Here is a 23,782-nt window from a genome sequence, read left to right as displayed (position 1 = left end):
GGAGCTACAGTTCCTGCTCAACCCCATTTGCTTTGCACAGATTGATGTGCTCTCTATGTCATATGACAGAAGATGTGTTGTGTGGTTCAATAGCACCCTTATTCACATCCTAACTGCATCCAGCCCTGATGTATAGCAGTACTGTGTGAACAGATTGCTTTCATGACAGTTTTGAAACTCAGAAGGAGCCAGTTTGAATTGCAATTTTATTTTTAACCATCCTACAAGTGATGTCTACAGTCTAAGACACTACTGTCTCCAACATGGTGCCAGTGTAAATAAGTGGACAGTTCTGAATAGTTACCTTATACACCTTTAAAGGGCAAGCCATGACCCTGAATAGATTCAGAGTCCTAGTATTGAGTTAGCAAACAATCTTGCCATTTCTTTTTAGTTTCCATCTTCTTTCTGTTGTGGTAACTACATTAAAATGTGATGAATTTAGGAAACTGCTCCAAAAACTACATCAAGGACACATGTGCAGCTTGAATTCTGGATTCCTGGATAACCAAAATAGTATGACTCACAGGACTCAATAAGCTTTCCAATCATGTATTTCACAAAAGTAGTTGAAGTACTTTTTAAACATTTCCAACCACAATCACATGATTATTTTAGTCCTTTGCACTTACACTGTGAAATACCCAAATTAAACAAGACTAATTACGCATATTCTTTTTGTACAGGATGATCTTTATCTGAAGTGGTGTAATTGGCACTTTGGTTATGTGTACACTGTGTAATGCAGTGTAATACAGAGATACCCAAGCTAACAAGAAAGAACATGATTGTGATAATTACAGCAAGAGTGTAGACAAATGTGGAAGGGAGGAGAACTTGGAGCAAAACTATCTTCTGGAACAAAACCTTCTTTAGCTTCCACACTTGGGCTCCTCTAAACAGCTTTAGAATATTTTTACCAGTGAATAAATCAAAGTGCCATGCAGTAATTGTCTTTGATAGACAAGAAAAAATGTTTATATCTCATTATTGGATCCTACTAGAGCAGCTTTCCTTTAATCAACCAATTCCATACTCCTTTACTAGACAGAAGCCCAAGTCTTCCAGAATAAATGGCCACCTGATTACACAGTCTCTGGGGCCTTATTGCTCTGCCTGGATAGTAATTATGCCATCAAGGTTTCCATGACAACTTGCTTTACTCATGATGGACCCCAAGTAAAGCCGTTCATTTAAAGTGATAAGACACATTTTGGTTCAAAGCTAGATGCAGTGAACTTTCACTTTCCATCTTATTCCATATCTACTCTGACAGGATACTCACAAGGGATTTCCAGCTTCTTTAGCCACATGTTGTATTCTCCACTGGATTAAGGCTCCTGCAAATTGTAATCAACTTTTCACTTGTGGAACAGTTCAGTGAAAGCCAAAGCTACTGTCAGGACTGAACAGGAGAGAGGAAATAAATGGATCACATGGAAGTAAGATTACATGCACTGACTACATGCATGTAAGAAGTGCCAGATACTATGTCATTTACCTACTTTTTCCAAAAAGCACGTGTACTCATTCAACAGCTGTGCTGCATCCCATTAGAGGCACCATCATACAGGCAGAAAGAAAAAACCATCCTGGGGAAGGATTTCTGAGAAACGCAAGGAGTTAGCAATTAGCTACAAATTGCTTACTTAATTAAGAATAAAATGATTACACTAATTAATCTTGTGATAATAGACTAATTTAAGAACCTCTGATAAGTACTATTATTAGCCAGAAATGCTGCCATATCATACAGTATTTCATTTGCTTTACAAAAGATGAAATTGTAAGAGGTTAATGCTCTGATTTATAGAAATTTAACTGTTTGCCTCCTATTACCACTAGCAGCCATGTGGTTAAATTACCATGCTTTATTTTAAAGAAAAAAAAAAAGTGATTTCTTTAATGATTTCAATTCTTAATTTCTCTCACAACAAAACTCTCCATTTTGTGTACATTTTGGATTTGGTCTTGTACTACAGAAACTGCTTGATTATCAATATCATACTATACATATAGTTGCTAATATGATGAGTGTGCAGTCAACTGCAACAACTGTGCATTGTTGTGCTTTATAGCTGTTTTCAAGTGTATGTACACACCATAATAACTGTGTAATAATCCTGCCTACTTCAGATTATGTTTTTGCTAGCTTAGTTGACTCATTCTGTTTTTTTTAATTTTTCTTCCCCCCAAAAAGGAAGTAAATTCAAAAACTGTTTTACCCAGATTGTCAACTTAAATTTTGTGAAAATATACATTTTGAGGGGGTTGAGAGGAGGAAAAAGATATTAGTCATATCACAAACCTGGTTGCACCAGCTACCACAAAGCTCTTAGCAGTCAGGACACCCTCGGAGCAAGGATGGGGACTACAGAATGGGAATCTTCTGAAAGCTTTAATGAGGAAGATGAGTTTCAAGCGGCTGCTTTGCTCGACCTTCAACTCCCATCTGAACCACAAGTCTAAATCTCTATGTTCTCCTTGGTCTTGATTTACTTAAGAGAAATAATACACTGCAGTCTTCTCAGCCCCATCACTCTCCTTTGGATTCTTGGTTATCAGCCCAATTGATACTTTCATCAGAATTTGGCCCATAACAGTGAATATTGTTGTCCTAGTAAAAAGTCTGTATAGTATTAAGAGGACTAATCTGCAAATTTTCCTTAGGAAACCAGCCTCATTGGACCAGTTCTTCTCTTTGAAAGAAAAAAATACTCCTGACCTTTTCTTTAACAAGACATAGACAGCAAATGCTTTTCTATGGGGTTTCTGAGATATTATTCCACAATTATACATAACCATAGTGTTTGACAAAAGTCATAGCCTATTTCATTCAATGGCTTAATGCTAGCTGGGCAGCTGAAAGTCACAGGAGTCTCTACACAACAGAACAACAGGTCTTGCTAGAACCTTTTAAAAGTACAGATGCCTACATTCTTTCTTAGACAATTAATTACTGATGATAACATAACACTCACATACAGTAAAGTATATAGTACAACATTTTAAAATATGCTAGATATAACTATCAGTACTCAATGCATCTTTCTAGGATGTCTTATGACATTGCATGGACTTGAACATTGGCCCTGGAATATCCACATGGCTGAATATTTCTGGATGTGGCAGTAATATCTTTGGAATCATTTCTTGTTTATGTGTACTCAAGTCCCTCTACTTCTTCAGTTGCTCAAAGCCTTTAATAACTTTCTATCCTATGTCCACAACACATTTATGCACACTTTTTGCAATGCACATTTTGCCATGAACTTTTGAAGTCACTAGTCTGAACCTATTTAAGGCATGAATTATGCTATCCAGTTTACCATTCCAGAGGACACCTCTTCCTTTTCTTCTCACAACAGTGTTTTGATGATGGTCAGGGAAGTAAGTTCATGGAAGTCTTTCAGTAAAATCCTACAGGAAGCCAGCAGAAAATGATCTTAGCATTTTGAATTCTGTTAGGAGGCACCATGCTTCAGAACTAAGTTGTTCTGTTCAGTTATCAAAGGGATCAAAAAGTAATGAAAAATAACTGTGTTTCAATTTTTTGAATATTGTAAAAACTGTCCTTGTAAAATGCTGACCTCTGTGAGAGTTATATCTGATGATGAAATAAAGACAAGAGATGGAGTCAATGACTTTGCAAGGATTTTTAAATTTGTTTTGCTATACACTGCAGTTTGGTTTTATTTTAAAATTCATGCTTATTATATTGCTGGAACTATGAACTGTGCTACAAAACCCATAATGTGATGAGTTTGCTCACAGAGGTCCAATCCTGAAAGGTGTATTGAACCTACAGTTCAGAGCTCCCAGAACCTTGCAGAAGGTATCAGACGTCCAAACTTTTCTAGCAAAAAGGAATTTCATTTTAGGATGTTTGATGTTTTAGCTTAAATTCCATGCTGTAGGCTGCATCAGCACCATGAGGGCTTTATACATGACCAATGATAGAAACAGAGCACCTAACAGGTACCAATTTGAAAAAATCAGTAATGCTTAAATGGTATATTTAGGTCCTTAAATGGGCAGACACTCTGAAGACATTGAGACTTTAAACAGTTTGCATTAAAAAGAAGTCAGTTTTAGAATGTATTTGTAATATCCAAGATTTAGTTCTTTACTATTAATGCACCATGGTCCAACTACAGTGAAAGCACAACTAGTGGTAGATCAACAAGGGTTTCACACAAGCCCTACTTGCAACATCCATTCCGTTTGCTGCTTTTCAGTACTTGCCTTTTCCTTAATTAGATCCCTCTAGTTACACAGGATTATTTGAATGATAGAATTGATATAAGAAGTATTGCTATACTTTTAAGCCAGCCTTGACACTGTAACAAAAACAAAGAAAAGACTTGCAACTGCCATATTAATGAGTACATTTTCTACGATGAGGTCCCTGCCTAGCTTCCTCCTCTTCTTTTTCAGAGGAAATTTTACACCTGTTATCTCTTCTGATAGGCAACATAAAGGAGAGGTGTTAAATGAAAAACTGGAACAAGTAAGGGAAAAATACAGAAATTATGCAGGAAAAAAAGCAGCTACGGTAAGTTATACTGTGGTTTTGGGGACACTCCAAATTCTTTAAGCTATGTCCTGCTAAACAATCCAAAATCTTCAATATCCTTTTTCCAATTACATCTACTGAAAATTGGAACTAGAAATGCAGGGGTTAAATGGCCAGGCAGCAGGTACAGCTGCAACCCATCAGCCAATGCTGATACCTTGGTAAGAGCATCTCTACATAAGAGAACAAGCCTGTTAATAGAAGTCATATAGCTGCTTCTATAAGGTCACAGATTTTGGTAGTACTTTGGATTCTTTTTGCTGTGCAATGGTAAGAATTTTAATTTAGAGTGGTTTGTTCTTTTAATCTGCTGGGATGTGTAATTAATAAGAGGTTTTATACCCCTTTGCTCTGAGAGCATTAGAAGAATGAGAGCTAGTCTAACAATAGCTGGTGTATTTATCTTTCTGCTGGGAAAGCAACAACCGCTGATTGGTAGCGGTACTAGCTAGGTTGTGTTGAGATGAAGTGCTGCTCTAACAACTCCTTTATGAATTACGGAAGAAAAAAATACTTAAAACTGTGAGGGACAGAGTGGCAAGAACTGGGTTACCTGGCTAAACTGTAGCAATTTGGCTCTAAATATAACACAAAAATGTCTTGTGCACTGAAACTATTCTCTATATAGTGTTCTTATGCTTAGAAAATACTTAAATAGAAAAGGCTAACTATCAAACAGCTTTCTTGGTGTAAATACAGAAAAAGAAGCAAAGGGAGTAAAAAAAGATGCTGCCCTGTAATTCTTCACCAATGCAATTTGGAGATTCTTCTTTTGCTGTTTGTTGCAAAGGGTGGAGTTGATGATAAACTTAAGACAGTTGTTGACCTCTAAACTGGAAAACTGATGTCTCTGGATGTGGAGACTTGTATCTATGTAATACCTGGAAAAGACTCTTAATGACCTTGGCTTTTTCTGTGGTAGTGTTAGTTTGGGTTTTGGGTTTGGTGGGGGGTTTTTTGGTTGGTTGGTACTCTTTTTTATGGTTTTCTTGTTGTGAGATGTTGTGGGGTTTTCTTTGAGAGGGGTGGGTATTTTCTTCAAAACTATCTTGGCTAGCTGGTGCTAATAACAGTTAACTTGGGAGTCCCCAGCTTTCAAGACAGAGGCAAAGCCTGTGTATTCTTTGCCAATATATTATGATAAAAATGCTTAAAGCTTGTATTGTGCTGGTAATTATGTTGGTGGCTTACAAAGCTGGCGTACTACTATGGGTAGGGGATGAAATGCAGTTTCAGTATACTTGTGAATATCCCTAATCCCCAAGAGCTATGGGCATTTGTGGCTCGTGAAAAGTAGTACACCCCAACAAAGACAAAGCTTAACTTTACAAAACCTCAACAGGAAACAGTGATGATGCTAAAACCAGAATTCTATTGTGAAAGAAGCATTTGCCATCTTTTGGGGCTATTAACCTATTTTTATATTTCAGTGTTGATATTACAGCTGTCTAAATTACTTATATATATTTCATATATCTGTACAAAAAGTTGTGGGCCCTAGAGAATTGAAGTTACATAAGAAATATGTTGGCTCCTTGAAGCTGAGGAAGCATGTCAGTCTCTTCTTGTGGTGTGAAGGCCTGGTCTTTTAGACATATTATATTTACAGCTTCCCAGTGGAGTCTGTAGTAATTGGGTGGTTACTGCACTAAGGGCAGATTCAGCCCCGATGTGAAAGGGGCAGCAAACCTAAGACTTCAGCAGGTCTGCCTCAAGGGGGGATGCCAGGGTCTACCTTCTCCCACCACCACCCTGATGAGAAGAGCGTTGTTTCACGATACTGGGCATAAGCCTGCCTTAGTGCCATTGTCTTTGAATATGCTATAACCATGGGGGAGGGCTTTAGACATATTTCCCTGCTGTGGCACTTGTTTATGGTAGCTTATAGTATCAAGACAGATTAATGGGAAATGGGATCACTGAAAACAGAGTTGGATATGCTGTCACTGCTACCTGTGTTGTGCAACACCACAGCGTAGCAATCCCAGGTGAGCATCATACTTGACTGGTTCCAGAACTGGAAACAGTAGAGCTGTGTCAGCACAGTGCTGCACCTGAATTAATTAGTCATGCTTATAGACAGAAAGCTAACTTATTTAGGAACAGACTGTGCTAATGCTATACAGCTCTAGGCACTGAAGCTGTTAGCTGGGAATGGCACAGTGAGAATACGCTAGGTTCTGTGTTACTAGCTAGGAGAAGTCTACAGCAAAAATCTACTGTACTGTTGCACTAGAAGCCATATGGAGTGGAAACATCTGAGCAGGTCTGAAGGAAGAGCCTTAAATATGAACACAAGTCCAAAGTCAATGTTATACTTCAGCGCTGCTGCTAAGATTTATGCTAAGTGCAGCTTTCATTCCTTTTAATGTTTTGTGGTTGCCATGGTGCCCAGAAAAAACACAAGAAGAAATGTTTCTTACAGAAGCTGCTAAATATAATTGGATTGTTCACCCTAAACCATACACTAAATCCTCAGATTTAGGGACTCTCACAGCAGTAATGACTACAAAAGTTATTATTTGAGTGGTTTATCTGAAAATGTAAACTACTGCCTCTCAGGATGTTAAAATACAAAAACGGATTTACCCTGTTCCTAAAGGAGTCTTGCCAGTCAGTCAGTTATAGCCAGCAATTCCCTGTTTCTAAAGACCAGATAATAGGAATATGATCAATTCACTCAACTTTGGACTGTGAAGAAAAAGGAGAGAAGGAATTATATTGAGTTGCTTGCCTCCTGACTCACTCTAGCCTAAGCCGAAATGACTGAGCCACTATTTCCCCCCCCCTCACTCCATTATCTGTTGGGGGAGGAAACCAAGGCATATGTTGGAAACCAAGCCATAGATGAAATGTTAATGTCATCAGTCAACACTTAGTGAATACACATTGTTTCATTATTTGTATTGATTGTCACCCTAATATCTGGTGACAGCAGAATGTGAATTGCTTTGTATGTTAGTAAACTGTCGCACTAATACAGGGTTCTGAAACTGAAGACTGGGAGGTAGTGTGTATAAATATAAGTAAATATGAAAGACATAGTCTTAGAAGTTACTAATGGTAAAGCAATGTTTGCAGGGTTTGTCTTGGTGGTAAGCATGTTTATCGAGTGATTCTTCTTTCATATTAAAAATGCAAAGCCTCACAAGGGGGTTTCTACCAAGAAGCCATTGACTAAAATATCTCGCTGTTAGATAACTTTTGTTTTTATGTATCGGACCAAAGATTTTTTTTTTCATTTATTGCCTCCAGTTGCACCCATTTTACTTTATACATTTTATCTTCCATACCTGTATGCTGTATTTTGTATATATGCAGGTAAGGGTTTAAGGCGAAAAGTTACAGATGAAGAGCAGCATGATACCCATAAATGACAAAAGAACATAACTGAAAAAGTGAATCTTGTACCTAGATTGCCTGGCTCAGAAACTATCCTACTAGAAATAAAATTGAATTAGACCCTTAGAATGGTTCTTTTTTTGTTGGGGGAAACACCTTTTTTTGGATAGGTGTTTACATTAGCAGCCCCTTATAGGAGTAGATTCTTACAGGAAGACTTGTAACTTCCTGGGATAATACATTCAGCTGAACTGTGCCTCACTGCTGCTTTGAACATACATAGCTGTGCTTCCAAGTAAACTAGGCAACTTTTATAATATTATGTCTACAGATATCAGTAAAATTTAACTGGTAGGTATGGCACATGGTCCTACATAAATTGTGGTTCTGTACAATCACAAGACTAACAAGTAATTTAAATGCAGAATAGTGTAGATATAGGGGTCAGTGCTCCAAGCACTAATTTATGTGATCAGAATGGTTTCCCTATATTCAAAATAGAGCAGAAAGAAAGACTTTAGCTTGCAGTAAAATACTGTTGCCACCTTAAAATCATAGTCTACTGCTAGCTGCCAGATCTACATTAATAGTGGTTCAGAAAGCTGGATTACAGCAGTACCAAGCTGTGAGTTCACATTCTTGTCAAGACCAGTTATTGCAAGGCTCACTGAATTGATGCCAAAATAATATTAATCGCTATATTAAAATGTATACCTAACTTCAGGTCCTTCACAGCAAGACTACTATGTGTCTTCACCCATATTCTGTTTTAAACATTCACAATACAAAACCACCTGAAGCCTCCAGGATTTCTCTGGAAAGATATGTCCTGCAGTATCCTGATGAGTTTTCTTCCAGTGACATGACTTTTTTTTTTTTTTCCCCTCCCACTGCATTTTCTTCTTTCATTCATCGTGATGTATATAGCTTACCTCGCAGAATTGCAAGGGGAGCTGGCAGGCAACCAGGATAACCTGTCAGCACAGGCAGCAGTGAGATGGTGACTCAGCAGAGGCACTGTGTCTCTTTGCAGTCTGCTGCAGCACTGCTCACTCACAACCTTCCTGGAGGCAAATCTTGTCTTTGACATTGAATGTGTCCACAGTTCCAGCTCATCCTTATTTTGATGGAAGGGAGGATGTGTCCTTCTCTGAACCTCAGAACATGGAGTTGCCCTACAGAAGCTAATAACCCAAGGAACAGAGGCTCTATGTGATTTGAGGATTATTTGAGGCTTAACCTGAGAAGGCAGCTGGCAATTTTGTAAAGCAACTTATTAAGAACCAGACCTTCACTTAAACTGCACTGTTAAAACTATTTTAAAGTAGCATAATTTCACTGCATTTGTGATTCACTGCATTCTGTACAACCCCAATGTGACAGCTGACGTGCACAAAAATCCAACATATTTGCTACATATGCTGGGATTATTTAGAATAAGATTAAATTATTTGGTGTTTAGAAACAATACGTCTACTTTTAAAGGAGTTATACTGAATGGTACAAAAGGACATCAACGTGGCCAATCATGTATTCTTATTTTTTTCGTCTTTGTTCTTCAAACTGCTTTTTTAATGACAAGAATCTAAATGGCTCCCTCTTGTGGCAAGAAAAATGCAGTATCATGTTCTTTGGCAAAAAATCAGTCCTTGAACAGAAATTAGAATTTATTTATATTTACACTGCATAGTCTAGTCATCAGTATGTTGTGGTGACTGATGAGGAGACTGCACACACCTATCCCCTTGTCCTGGTTTCGGCTTGGATAGAGTTAATTGTCTTCCTAGTAGCTGGTATAGTGTTATGTCGTGGATTCAGGATGAGAAGAATGTTGATAACACACTGATGTTTTCAGTTGTTGCCCAGTAGTGTTTAGACTAAGTCAAGGATTTTTCAGCTTCTCATGCCCAGCCAGCAAGAAGGCTGGAGGGGCACAAGAAGTTGGGAGAGGACAAAGCCAGGACAGCTGACCCAAACTGGCTGATGGGGTATTCAATACCGTGTGACATCATGCCCAGTATATAAACTGGGGGGAGTGGGGCTGGGGAGAATTGCTGCTCGGGAACTAACTGGGTGTCAGTTGGCAGGTGGTGAGCAACTGCATTGTGTGTCACTTGTATATTCCAGTCCTATAATCATTATTATTGTTATTTTATTATTGTTATCATTATTAGTTTCTTCTTTTCTGTTCTATTAAACTCTTCTTATCTCAACCCATGAGTTTTACTTTTTTTTTCTGATTCTCTCCCCCATCCCCCTGGGTGTTGGGGGGAGTAAGAGAACAGCTGCGTGGTGCTTAGTTGCTAGCTGGGGTTAAACCATGACATTAGTTTTCTGAACATAACCACCATCTGATCTTAATGGAACCAAGCTAGCTGCCTCATATTTCAAGCCTGATGGGACGGGATGAGGCAACTGGGCATTTCATTAACTGTTTCTATTGAGGTACTCATTCTAAAATTGTTTGGAAGATATCTATAAAGGGATTAGGAGTTGCACTATATATACATATATATATATACACACATAAGTCTTTTTAAAACCCCATTTTATCTTAAATATAGCCAAACACTGCTACTCTTAACCAACAATCTAGTGGCTGGGGTACCTGCCTGGAAAGTGTAAGAGACTGAGTTCCTCAGATGGAGAGGATTCAGTATCTTCCCTCCTGGATTCTGTGTCTTTTTCTCCTAGGGTATCACCAAACTGCAGGCTATTGTAGAAGGGAGGCGCTCTCGGAGATTTTAATAGCTTGTGTGAAGAAAATAATAAAAAAAAAATCAACAAAGATACAAGAGCTGTATCTTCAGTGAAGTGGTAAAGGCCCTCCAAGTTAGGCTTTTGAGACCTAGCGCTAATATTAACAGTAAGTTGATGCAGGAGCATTTTTCTAGTTAACTTGCATTTTTTTTCCAGCATAGCTTTGCCTTGTGAGATATTGGCATACCTAAAATGGGGCTGCCACAAGTTTATTTCATGCTTCCATTACTTCTCTCTCAATGCTATAATGCAAAATATTGTAAGAGGCAAAAGTCAATCTCTTAAGTTTTTGAAGTTTTCCACCTGTAAAAAGGTTGGTTTTTTCTTGACCCAAAAAAAAGATAGATGTTTTCATGCTGAGCATAAGTCTTATGAGGAGCGGCTGAGGGAGCTGGGGCTGTTTAGTCTAGAGAAGAGGAGGCTGAGGGGAGACCTTATCGCTCTCTACAACTACCTGAAGGGGAGTTGTAGTGAGGTGGGTGCTGGTCTCTTCTGTCAGGTGGCTGGAGATAGGACAAGAGGAAATGGCCTCAAGTTGAGGCATGGGAGATTTAAGTTAGATATTAGGAAAAATTTTTTTACTGAGAGGGTTGTCAGACATTGGAATAGGCTGCCCAGGGAAGTGGTTGATTCACCATCCCTGGAGGTATTCAAAAAGCGAGTAAATGGGGTACTTCAGGACATGGTTTAGTGGGCATGGTTGATGGTTGGACTTGATGATCTTGAAGGTCTTTTCCAACCTAAATGATTCTATGATTTACTTGTTTTGTAGCAGAAGACTAACGTGGCAGAAATACATACTTGAGACTTTAGGTTAAGTCATGAGGCATGCTTGATCTACCCCCTTCCCATGCTGCTTTTGCATTCACCTTAGTAAAATTGTAATTGTGGAACTGAAAATGGTTATGTGAAGGATTTCCTTAAGTAAACACTGAGAGGAGAAAAGGAGGGCATGATAAGCATCTGCAAAGCTATAGGTTTGGAGGTGAGCTTAATTCCTTAAGCTCACCTTGCAATAGGAAAAAAGCTTATCCTGAAATAGTAATGGTTGACAGAATGTAGCATTTGTTAGCTTTAATACTGAAATGGGAAATATTGGTGCCTTTGGTGTCACTGAATCTATATTTGCTGCATGAGGTTGGAATTTGGGCGAGCTAAGCTCGGGTATACAATGGATACTCTTGATGGGGGGTGGGGGAAGTATGCCTTTATTCTAAAGTCACCTAGAACACTTTCCACCAAGCTACTGAGGAAAATGTCATTCCTTTGGGTGCCAATTTGTCTAGCCTTCACTATGGTTAAGGTTTGGTATACTAGAAATTATGGAGTGAGGCTAATATTAGAAAGCATTTCCCAAAGAAACCTCAGGGCGGTACTCTTCATGCTCTTCAGGAAGAAAATTAGGTTTGTGGTCTCTTGGTGAGCTTTTGTACCTCGTTTCTGCTTAACCTCAGGTGATGAAACACAATCCATCCCTTAAAAGAGGTTTCGATTTGAAACTTCATATTCCTTATGTGTGCAGGATTTTAGTAAGCAAACAGTTTAATATGTATGCTGATTTAAACAACAATTTTTCCAGCTGAAGGAGAAGACTTTGTCACTGACTGTCCTGCATCTACCTGCATATCAACCCATGGTTTCTATGAAGTGCCTAGCTGTTTCTACATGCAGGAAGTTACATCATCAGTCAGGATCAAGTTTCCTGTGATGTTGTGTGTAACTCTTCATAGTGAATGCTGTAGACAAAATTATCAAGCTTTTGTGTGAGTTGCATAACTGTCAATGTCACAGGCAGTTGAAAGGCACTGCAGCTTATTCCTAGACCTAAGCTAATTATCTATACTACAGCAAATATTTACAACTTTAATGGATTGCAAGATGAAAAAACCCCACTGGATTTATGCCATATATGCATCTCTGCTGAACACACACTGCATACCAGAAAGAATTCCTGTAGCTACACTACATTATGCTCCTTTAAATACATCCACTGCAATCTGACTTGCTGAAATGAAAAAGCAAAGGTTTATATATATAACCAGCTTCCCACTGCCTCCTTCTGTGTTATTGGTTTTCTAGGCCTTTTTCTATGCAAAGCATTTCAGCAATATACTTAAATGAGTGGATGTTGCATAATGTGGTTATGTGCTTTCCTAAACTGAGGGATGTGTCCCACTTGCTACATGTTAACACGCTGCTGCCTTGAGTCTTTCACTGGAAGTGAGATAATGTGATGACACTTTTATATTCCTGGCAGCTGTGAGATGCTAAAGCAGAGGCTTAGGGGATTGTTTGGGTTTTTGGTTGTTTGTTTTTTTTTTCCCTTTTTCTGTGTACTGAAAACTAGTATTGCTTCCTCTCTCTCTCTTATGCCTTTAGCTCTGAAGGGAAAGATTACACTTAATATTCAGGTAATTTTTTTTTTTTCTGTCTCATCCCAATATACTCCCCTAATTTGTATTACAGGAATTTGCACGTATGCGTAAGAAGGGGAAAAAGAAAAAAAAATCAGCCTCGAACATGTGTGTATATAGGCAGTCCTGAGGTGACCTAGCCTACCGCTGAGGAAACACAGCTGTAAGCTTCCCCCCGCCTTGATCTCTAGCACCCTGCTCCAGCCGTAGATGTGTTCGCAGTCAAGGGTTAACTGCGTTCGTTCTCCTCCCACCTCGCCCCCCCCCTCAGGCGCAGGGATGCTCGCTCTAGCCCGGGTACCGCTGTGCCCCCTCTTCCCGCCCGCTCTAATCCTCCTTCTCTTGCCAGCCAGCTCCGGAACAGGCTGGCTCCGGAGCTGATGCGCAGATGTAAAACTGCGTACCGCCCTTGTAAAAGCGCTTATTCACCTGGCAGCAGGGCGCCTACGTGGGAAGGAAAGGCGCTCTGCCCCGCCGCCGCCTCCTCCTCCTCGGGCTGAGGCTCAGTCCCCTCAGCGGGCGGGGGCTGGCGGCGGTGGCCGAGCCGGCCCCCTGCGAGGCCCCTCCTCTCTCCCGGAGACACCCGCTCCCTCCTGGCCTTCTCAGGGCCGGCCCCTCCAGGGGTATTCCTTCCTTCCTTCCTTCCCCCCTTCCTCCCCACCACCTCCTGCAGGCGGGCACACCGAGACCCCGCCGCGGCCGTTCAACGCCTGTCCGCCGCGCGAGGGTGTCGGGGGTGGGCGTGGCCGGCCCGGCGCGCGCGCCCCCGCCGCCTGCGCATGCGCGGGGGCGCCGAGCAGGACCTCGGAAGGGGCGGGGGAGGGCGGGCGCGATGCGATGCGGCCGGCGGCGGGAGCATGACAGGTGGCGGGAAGCGGAGGCCGCGCGGGGCGGCGGGCCCGGCCGGCGATCAGGTGGCCGTTAGCGCGGGGTGGGGGGGGGCGGCGGGTGGCTAAGCCTGCCGGCGGGCCCCGGGCAGAGGGGCCGGCAGCCGCGGCCTGAGGCACGGCCGGGCCGGGCCGGGGTGGTGGGGCCGCAGGCCCGAATCGGCGGGGCTTGCGTTGTGGCAGCGCCGGGCCTCGGCCTCCTTGCCCCTCGTCCTGGTTTGCTCCGTGGCTTTGAGGAAAGCCGCAGGGCCGCCGGTCCTCTGAGGCGGGAGCCGCTCCTCTCGAGCCGGGCTTCTCCCGGGCGGCGGCCGCGTTTCAGGTGTGCTGTGAACAGCAGCCGCGGCGTCTTGCGGCTGGGAGCGGGTGCTGGCGGTGCGGGGGGCCGCCATCGGGTACCCAGCTGAAGAGGCGGAAGGTCTGCCTCGTTGTGCTGTCCTAGCCGGGGAAGAGAAACCTTGCTCTTGTTCTTAGTTTTTATCATTATTGCTGTTTTTTAAAACGCGGGTAACGATTCCGACCCGTTCTTGGAGCCTCATGTGGGGACGAGGTAGTTGAGGTTACCGCTTTAGTGGTGTGCGTGCTTGAACGGATCGTCTCCTAGCCTGTTGCGGTTCATGTTACGTCATTTTTTGCAACCACTTAAACTTTAAGCTGTTTTTAAAATGCTCTGCTGTAAACTGCACCAGTTCAGGAGTTGAATAGCGGAGTAGCTCAGATAGTAGAGGCTTAGGGGATTTTTCTTGTGTCGTTTAACCAGACATGACAAAATAGTATCGCTGCTTCCAACTGTCTGTAAAGCACACGAGTTTCTTGGATGCAAGCTGCTGTGTGATTGGAAAAGGTCGTTTTAAAACAATGTAGAACTTAGATTAAACTTGGCAATTGCTTAGTCCTTTCCTTGTGTATTGGGTCTGGCTGAGATGGAGTTAATACTCCCCATACCAGCCCTCATAGCACTGTGCTCTGCATCAGTAGCTAGGAAAGGTGTTGATAACAACCAGTGTTTTGGCTACTGCTGAGCAGTGCTGGCACAGCATCAAGGCTGTCTCTCCAACATTTTTGCCCCCCCCCCCAATGGGAGGCTGGGGCAGGGCAAGATCTCGGGAGGGGACATAACCAGGACAGCTGACCTAAACTAACCAAACAGATATTCCATACCATATGACGTCAGCTCAGATATAAAAAAGCTAAGTAAAGGGAGATGGAAGGGGGGCATTTTTGGTCTTCCGGAGCAACCACTACGCGTACTGAAGCCCTGCTTCCCAGGAAGTGGCTAGACATCGCCTGCTGATGGGAAGTAGAGAATAATATCATTTGTTTTTCTTTGCTTTCGCGCGCGACCTTGGCTTTCACTTTATTAAACTGTCCTTATCTTGACCCATAAGCCTTTTGTTATATTTTCTCCCCCCTGTCCAGCTGAGAAGGGGGAGTGATAGAGCGGCTTTGGTGGGCACCTGGCATCCAGCCAGGGTCAACCCACCACTACACCTTGATTGACTAATGAAAGTGCTTCTGTTGGTTATGTTGACCCATTAATATCAAAGTAGTACTTTGCTATTTCATATGTGTTTAGCACATGTCTCAGATAATGCACTTTTTAGGGATTCTGTCCAAAATAAGTGTTCTAATTGCTGTATATCCTGGTTTAAGTAACAAGCGTGATGTAATTATCTTAATCATTGTTCCTCCATTAATACAGAAAGTTTGTAAAATCCTTCAGTAGAACTGACAGAAAGCAACTAAATGAACTTTGGTGTTTTGGTTTTTTTTATCCACAGTGTGAAAAAAATGGAGATGTCAAGAAGAGAAGGTCTAATCAGGCAGATATCCCCGACAGTCTTCGTCAAGAAGCAGAAACATGCTATCGGCTTAGGCTGCCTGAAGACTTCTATCAGTTTTGGAAGTTTTGTGAGGAACTAGATCCTGAGAAACCAAGTGGTGGGTTTTTAAATATTTTTTGCCTTTTCTAACTTCTGCTCTCAAGGACAACCTGAAGGCAGACAAACTGGAGGTGGTCAGATGCATTCTAACACTGCTTCAGTTTCCAGTTAAGATGCAGGATATTTACGTGAGTCTAAACAGGAATACTGGAGATAATCACAAAGATGTTGGTATGCTTCAAGCTTTCTGAAATATAATTACTTAAATTGTGTAATACAAAGGGACTAAATGTTGTCTAAACCTGCCTTTCTTGCAAGTACATTTAAAATGTTTAGTATGGAACTGAAGTTTCCTCATATGAATCTGGGTTTCAACTCCCCAAATTTACTATACAACAGAATAAGGCATGCCTGGATGCTCTAGAAATGACAGGGGTTTTTTTAGAATCATAGAATGGTTTGGGTTGGAAGGGACCTTTAAAGGTAATCTAATCCAACCCCCCTGCAATGAGCAGGGACATCTTCAACTAGATCAGGTTGCTCAGAGCCCAGTCCAACCTGACCTTGAATGTTTCCAAGGATGGGGCATCTACCACCTCTCTGGACAACCTGTTCCAGTGTTTCACCACCCTCACAGTGAAGATTTTCTTCCTTGTATCTAGTCTCAATCTACCCTCTTTGAGTTTAAAGCCATTACCCCTTGTGCTATTGCAACAAGCCCTACCAAAAAGTCCCTCCCCATCTTATAGGCCCCCTTTAGGTACTGGAAGGCTGCTATAAGGTCTCCCCGGAGCCTTCTTTTCTCCAGGCTGAACAACTCCAACTCTCTCAGCCTGTCTTCACAGGAGAGGTGTTCCATCCATCTCATCATTTTTGTGGCCCTCCTCTGGACCTGCTCCAACAGGTCCATGTCTTTCCTGTGCTGAGGACTCCAGAGCTGGACACAGTACTCCAGGTGGGGTCTCACGAGAGCAGAGTAGAGGGGCAGAATCACCTCCCTCGACCTGCTGGTCACGCTTCTTTTGATGCAGCCCACGATAGGGTTGGCCTTCTGGGCTGCGAGTGCACATTGCCAGCTCATGTCCAGCTTTTCATCCACCAGTACCCCCAGTTCTTTCTCGGCAGGGCTGTTCTCAATCCCTTCATCCCCCAGCCTGTATCGATACTGGGGGTTGCCCTGACCCATGTGCAGGACCTTGCACTTGGCCTTGTTGAACTTCATGAGGTTCACATGGGCCCACTTCTCAAGCTTGTCCAGGTCCCTCTGGATGGCATCCTGTCCCTCAGGTGTGCCACCTGCACCACTCAGCTTGGCGTTGTCTGCAAACTTGTTGAGGGTGCACTCGATCCTACTGTCTGTGTCACTGATGAAGATATTAAACAGTACTGGTCCCAGTATGGACCCCTGAGGGATACCGCTCTTCACCAATCTCCATCCAGACACTGAACTGTTGACTACTACTTATGGGAAGTGTAATAACCTAACTCTTGAATGAAAGCTATCTGAATAGAAGAATGTCTCAGCTTTTTCCTTGTCTGGTAAACAGTGTTTGACTGTTTGGAGTTATGGAAGCTTTTGATACCTGAGTGACATGGGAACTTCTTGGTCTAGATATGCACCCACCAGAAAGTAAACCAGTTCATGCTTTGCTTTTCAGATGCACTTGTGTCAAGTGTTGGACTTACGCTGGTTGGACCATATGATATTCTTGCTGGAAAACACAAAAAAGCGAACTCAATAGATCTGGACTTCAATCTTCATTGGAGGTTCTTCTATGATCCCCCAGAATTCCAGACAATACTTGTTGGGGATAGCAAAACACAGTATCACATGGGATATTTCAGGTATTTTATTGAATATATGCTCTTGCTGGACTATAATTATGTGTAGCTTTGTCTCCTCTTTTTTTCCCTGAGGCAGGATTTGAGAATTGTGCACTATCATCAAACAATCTTTCTCTTCTGTAATAAGATATTAACACATGGGTTGATCTCTTTTATTAAAAAAGATCACAGATACTGGACTTGAAGACTAGATTTAAATATTTATTAAACCACCTCCCCCAACCCTCCAGAGCACCTTTGCTTACTAAGTTTTAACTTTTGCCATGATACTTAGAAGAAAAAGTCAAGCCTTATGAAATAAAGGGAACGTGTATTCTCTCTACATGTATTGATAGAAGCTCCTTTCAAAGCCATGCTGTAAAATTTTGGAGCTTTGCATCTAAGGGCGTTTCTTGTTAGGTTTCTGAAGGAGATGGCAGCATGGTGAGGAAGAAAACTACTTTGCAGTAGGGCAGTTTGCTTTGAAATAGGAGAAATGGATACAGCTTGACTATTTGTGTGTACTTTTTCTATAAATAGGGATGTGCCAGATGAGCTTCCAGTGTGGGTTGGTGCTAATGAAGCTAAGAAGGGCTGTGTGATTGCACAAGTTGGTGATAACATCTTTGCTGCAGTCAAGTAAGGTTCATATTTACTTTTATTTATAAAAAGTAGAGTAGAAGGGAAACTATTAATTGGGAGATGTGATGTGGAATAATGCAGCTAACTTACTGTGTATCTTGTTTCTCAAGAAACCCTCACTTACTTTCTGCTCTTGCTAGCAAGTTTTAAGGTACTCTCATAAGCCTTAATAGACTTCCTGAAAGTGTCTTCCTTTTACAAGTAAAATAGATAAGTGTTAATTATCTCATTCTTTAAATACATTGGCAGGGATAGGCTCTGTGGGGAAAAAAAATGCCTACTGGTTGTGTTAAAATACTTCATAAGTAAAGAAAGAGCATCTCAAACAGTGGTGAATGAAATCTGAGTATCATACTAAATAAGTAGCATCTAGCTCTTGTTCTTGCCTACGTAAAAATACATTATTTTTGTATATAATGAATAACTACAAGGAGTACCATTTCTGACCGGGGGCAGGATAACATTTATATGGATATGTAATTCAGTGTGATTCATGAAGCTTTACATGGTCCTGCATAATGAATATAAACAACAGATTTCATCACCTGTCAGTTGAAAATGGAAAGCTCTGTAAGGACAGACGTGTGTAGTAAGTGAAGGCATACTGAAGAATAACTCCTGCAAAAGAATGCTTGTGTAGTGCAGAGTTAAACGAGGACATTTGTTTTGCAAGCACCATGATGAAACTCATAAATATGTATTTATGTGCATGACTTGGATGACAAATAGTGTATATGGCACTGAAGCAGCAAACTGAATTCCTAAGATAGAGAGATGGACAGCTACTGAGTCCAGGAGAATTTTCAGCACATGCAGATGGCATAAACTATATTGTAATGCAAATACAGATAGGAAATGCCAAAGTACTGTCTGTGCCCAGCTTTTTTTCTATCTTGTTGTTAAGAGGCTTGCATTCCCATTTCTATGTGTATAAATAAACCCGTGACTGCTAATCTTCATTATGAGATTTGGAGGTTTAGTGATTAGAAGGCTATTCATTTGTTTGTTTTCTGTTAAGCTTTTTTAAGACATTTTTCTTCTGTTTGCAGATTATTTTTGTCAAAAAAACTTGAGGAAGTGACTGATAAAAAGAAAAATGCTATTTTGAAAGACATAGATGAAAAACTAACAAGAACAGCAAAAGAACTGGGTTATTCTCTGGAACAAAAAACCATGAAGATGAAACAGAGAGATAAGAAAGTATGACTTTCCTGATCCACTGGAGAGAACTAAGTTCTGTTAAACTTTTTTCATTTACTTGCCTGTTTCATTTTGTTGTTTTTTTTTCTTAATTTTTCTGCCTTCTAGTCAGTAAGGATGCTTCATTTAGGAATTTCCAGAGCTAATCAGCTCTCTCTCTAAAACTTCAGGAGAGGGAAGATTAATACAAGTGTGTTCCAAATAATGGGATTAAATCAAAACACTTTACTTTTGTAAACCATAGCTTGGCATTCAATAAAGAAAAAAGCCAACAAGGGAAATAAATAGTCTAAAAACTAAAACAAAGGGGGAATGTGGAGAAAAGTGCTTCAAAGTGAAGATTCATGTAAACAGTTGGGTTGGATCTATTGGAAACGGGACTACTAAGGATGATATGGATTAGTAATAGAGGTTTTTTACATACCTATCGGAAGTAATTATGGTAGGAGGTGACTAAACAAATGTAATACAGTGCTACACAAGTGACTACAAGGATTCCTAGATTTCAGAACTTGACTGAAATGGAGTTTCCAGTTATTTTAAAGTTCAATACTTAAAAGTAACTGCTACATAATTTGAAACTAAGTTGATGTGCTGGAGCCTGGACACTACCTTAAGTTTGACCACCAGCAGTCAAGTGTTAATGTTGTTTAGTGAGGTGAGTGGTTTTATGTCACAGTATTGACTTACAGCACTATATTCATTATCCTGTCTCTTTATTTAGGTGGTGACCAAAGCATTTCATGGAGCAGGCCTAGTTGTTCCTGTAGACAAAAACGATGTTGGATACAGAGAACTTCCCGAAACAAATGGTAAATATCTTGTTTACTATATTCTTCTGCTTTATTTAAGTATAAACAACCTTCAGTCACACAGCTACTCTGCAAAAACCAAGCTGCATTCATATTTCCTACTTGGAGAACATGAGTGGTGGGAGTAAAAGGCAGAATTCTTAACCATCACACCTGAGCTCAAAGTGTTTTCTGTAAATGAACCAGATGAGAATCAATGAAACATGCTAAATCTGAAATAATAATTCCTGAAGTAGTAGTTCTGATGACCTTGTCTCTTGTATTGGCACAGCTGTGCAGGAGGTAGATCAGAAAAAAAACTGATTTACAATCAGGGATTTGTGGGTTTATTTCTTATCCCCCCTCTTCTCCCAGTGTTGTTCTAACCAGAATCAGTTCCTTGATGCAAGCTCACCACACAAATGCTTGTGTCTCTATATGGGCAACGGATAGATGAGCGTGGTGGGCAAGAATGAGCAGCAAAGGGAATGGGGAAGCTTTTTCACTAGCAGCTCAGGGTGTGCCCACCTAGTCTTCATGTAAGTGTGACACACATACGTTTTTGCCACAAACTACTTCTACGCAATATTAAATTTAAACATCTAAATATTTCTGCTTTTGTTTTTTTGCAGCTAATCTTAAAAAAATTTGCAAGGCCATTGTTGATGCTCCTACTGATAATGAGAGACTGAAGGCCTTTGCACCCATTCAAGAAATGCTGACCTTTGTTCAGTTTGCTAACGATGAATGTGACTATGGAATGGGGTATGAACTGGGCATGGACCTGTTTTGCTATGGATCACATGTGAGTACTACAACAATCATACTTCACAAAATTATGCGTTGTTTTATGCATGGGCCAGGAGTTGTTCTGTGTCGTAGATCTTTATTCCCAACTCTGTTGCATAATTATCCCTAGGAATCATGAAAGTCTACAAGAATATTCTTAATTCGTGAAGACTGTTAAAAAGTCACACTTACGACACCGTTCCTTGTTGAATTTAAAATTGATTGTATGAAAGTGCAGTCCCGCAATCCAGAAGCACTTAAGCAGCATTTAACTGTTGTGATTTGATGTGCGCAAGACAAGGAGTTGTCATTAGACTCCTAAAAACGCAGAATGTCTGCTCCAGATCCACTGAATAGCTAACCCCAACTACTTTTATGGGTGCAAGCACTCATATTCAACGGGATCAAGGAACAGATTGATGTTAGTAACCCCAGCTGAAAAAATTGGAACCTAGGTCCATTGCCTAGCTACACTGCCTGTATGGCTGCATAAAAGACCTCCCACCAGGTGTCTCTGGTTCTGTGTTAACAGGGGGTATCATAAGTAAGCTGACTGACTTACTAGCACTTAATCACATGTAAAGATTGTACTTAACACTTTTTGTTCTGTATTAGCCACTGCCCCGTTGATGAAAAGGGTTACCTCTGTAATAAATCTGTGGCTAGGAAATAACATATAAAGAAGCCTCAACATCAATGTAATATGAATGGATGGTCACAGAATGCAAAGTAGCTTCTCTTAGTAAAACACTATTGGCTAAGGGGCACTCCAAAGCATCACATAGAAGGATGAAAATCTTGCAATACTAAATGTAGGCCCAGAAAAGTTGTGTAAATGCTAGTTAAAATATGTAGCTACTGAAACAAAGGAGAACTCACAGCTCTTTCCATACACTGTTAAATTACTGTGTTTCTTGGATTCCCTGCCCTGCCCTTTTAAGTAAGCTCCCTGCAGCATCTGAGAATGTGTTGTATTTTCCTCTGACACCCTGCTTATGAGACCCTTCCTTCAGTGACTGTGCTGCTTCAACTGCTCAATTCCTTCCTGCATCTGGGAGGGCAGTGAAGGAAATGGTTACGTGCAATTGGCTGAGTAGGTGGAGGCAAACCCCCATCTTTCACGCTTCGTGCTTCTCAGCACAGGAGATGAACCGCTGAAAAACTCCTGCGATGACAAATTATGTCTCTACAATGCTGTGATGTGTCCTGATATCTATGCTATGTAGCAATTTGGAACAGCTGTAACTTTGCAGCTGTTTCTAAAAATAGAGACCTTACTTCATTTTCTAGTTTAGTAAAAGAAAGGGAGAAGGGTGGCTTTGTACATAAGTAACACCAGGGCTTGGTCCGAGTGCTTTTGCCTGTCCGAAGGTACTTGGAGCTGCTTTCCAGTTCTGACAGGAGCCTGCCTGTCCCCTTGCTTACAGAGCCAGAAGAAACACTGGCACTTTATCTGTAGCTCAAGGCATGGAAAAGGACTTCACCCTCTTCCCCTTCATAAGGGGAGGTGCAGTGGGCTTACATGTACAATAACCATCACAAATGCTAACAGCTATGCTCTGGCTTTTATGCATTTGAAGCACTTACATGGTTACTGTAAGTACCATCATAACCCCCTTGAGCGGTGGAGTGTGATGGGATGTGGGCCTTCAACCGCAGGCTGGATGTCTGCATCCCTTAACAGTAGTTATCATCTCTTGCGCTGCTGAAAGTAGCATTTCCATCTCTCTGCGGCAGTTTGGGTAACCCAGCCTGACGCTGCTGTGGCAATTGCAGGTGTAGCAGGAGTGCGGGAGGGGTTGAAGGGGTCAGTCAGCCTGAAGGAAGGAAGGAAGGAAGGGGGCAGAGCCCAGCGGGGCGGCTGCCCTCCCTCTCTGAACAAAGCCACTGACCCCCCAGGGTGCCTCTCGTTTTCCCTCTTGCCCGCAGTACTTCCACAAGACGGTGGGTCAGCTGCTGCCTCTGGCTTACACCCTGCTGAAGAGGAACCTCTTCGCCGAGATCATCGAGTCGCACTTGGCCAGCCGGCGGGAGGAGAAGGTGGACCAGCTCGCCCCCTGAGCCGGCCCCCAGCAGGGCGGGCGCCCTTTTCCCTTTCCGTTTTCCTTTCCTTTCCTTTTTGTGTGTGTTTGTGCTTTTTTTTTTTTTTTTTTTTTTTTTTTTGTGTACTCCGCGGCGATTCCCCCGCGGTCAGTAAAGCTTTTCTCAGGACGGCGGTCGGTGCCTCCCGCTACTGACTGCTCCCGCACGACCCTCGGCGGCGGGCGCGAAAGCTGGGCGGGGGGGAGGGGGTGGGGGGGGGTGTCACGTGCCGCTACTGCGGCAACCGACGGGCGGAAGCCGGCGCGCGTGAGGCTGGGAGAGGGGCTGGGCCTGCCTGCCGGGAGGCCCCGCCCCCCGCTCGGCCCCGCCCCCTTCGCCTTCCGAGGATCACCGAAGCGCGGCCGGTGGCGGGAGTGCCTGCACGCGCCTACGGCTTCCGCGCAGAAGAGCTGCGGCGCCGCCTTGTCCGGTCGGGACTCGGCTCCGTTTCTGGGCCTGAGGCCAAACCCGGGCCCGCGAGGGTCACCGTGCCCCTGACCGTAAGGAAGGAGGCAGCGAGGGAGGCTATGGTCTGCCGTCCCGTAAAGAGAATCGGTGGGCGCTGGGGAAGCGATTCGGACACGGACGTCGCTAC

General features: G+C 42.2%; 1 protein-coding gene and 1 long non-coding RNA gene across 2 annotated transcripts; one reads left to right on the top strand and one right to left on the bottom strand.

The window, feature by feature from the left end:
* Positions 1-779: 779 nt before the first annotated feature.
* Positions 780-3,419, bottom strand: LOC128152538 (uncharacterized). Its single transcript, XR_008238685.1, has 3 exons — positions 3,330-3,419; positions 1,506-1,606; positions 780-1,405 (listed from the first exon to the last, which is right to left on the bottom strand). It is a non-coding gene; the product is annotated as an uncharacterized LOC128152538 (long non-coding RNA).
* A 10,452-nt stretch (positions 3,420-13,871) lies between these two features.
* On the top strand, positions 13,872-23,283 carry LOC128137821 (histone PARylation factor 1). Its single transcript, XM_052779031.1, has 8 exons — positions 13,872-14,006; positions 15,758-15,917; positions 17,518-17,704; positions 18,224-18,322; positions 19,375-19,525; positions 20,250-20,337; positions 20,949-21,121; positions 23,035-23,283. The coding sequence occupies exons 1-8, from the start codon at positions 13,872-13,874 to the stop codon at positions 23,164-23,166; spliced, it is 1,125 nt and encodes a 374-aa protein (XP_052634991.1). The 3' UTR covers positions 23,167-23,283.
* Positions 23,284-23,782: the final 499 nt, after the last annotated feature.

The sequence above is a fragment of the Harpia harpyja genome, chromosome 2 (assembly GCF_026419915.1).
Source record: "Harpia harpyja isolate bHarHar1 chromosome 2, bHarHar1 primary haplotype, whole genome shotgun sequence".
Taxonomy (NCBI): Eukaryota; Metazoa; Chordata; class Aves; order Accipitriformes; family Accipitridae; genus Harpia; species Harpia harpyja.
Note: the sequence above shows the minus strand (reverse complement) of the source record. Positions and strands in the feature narration are given on the sequence as shown.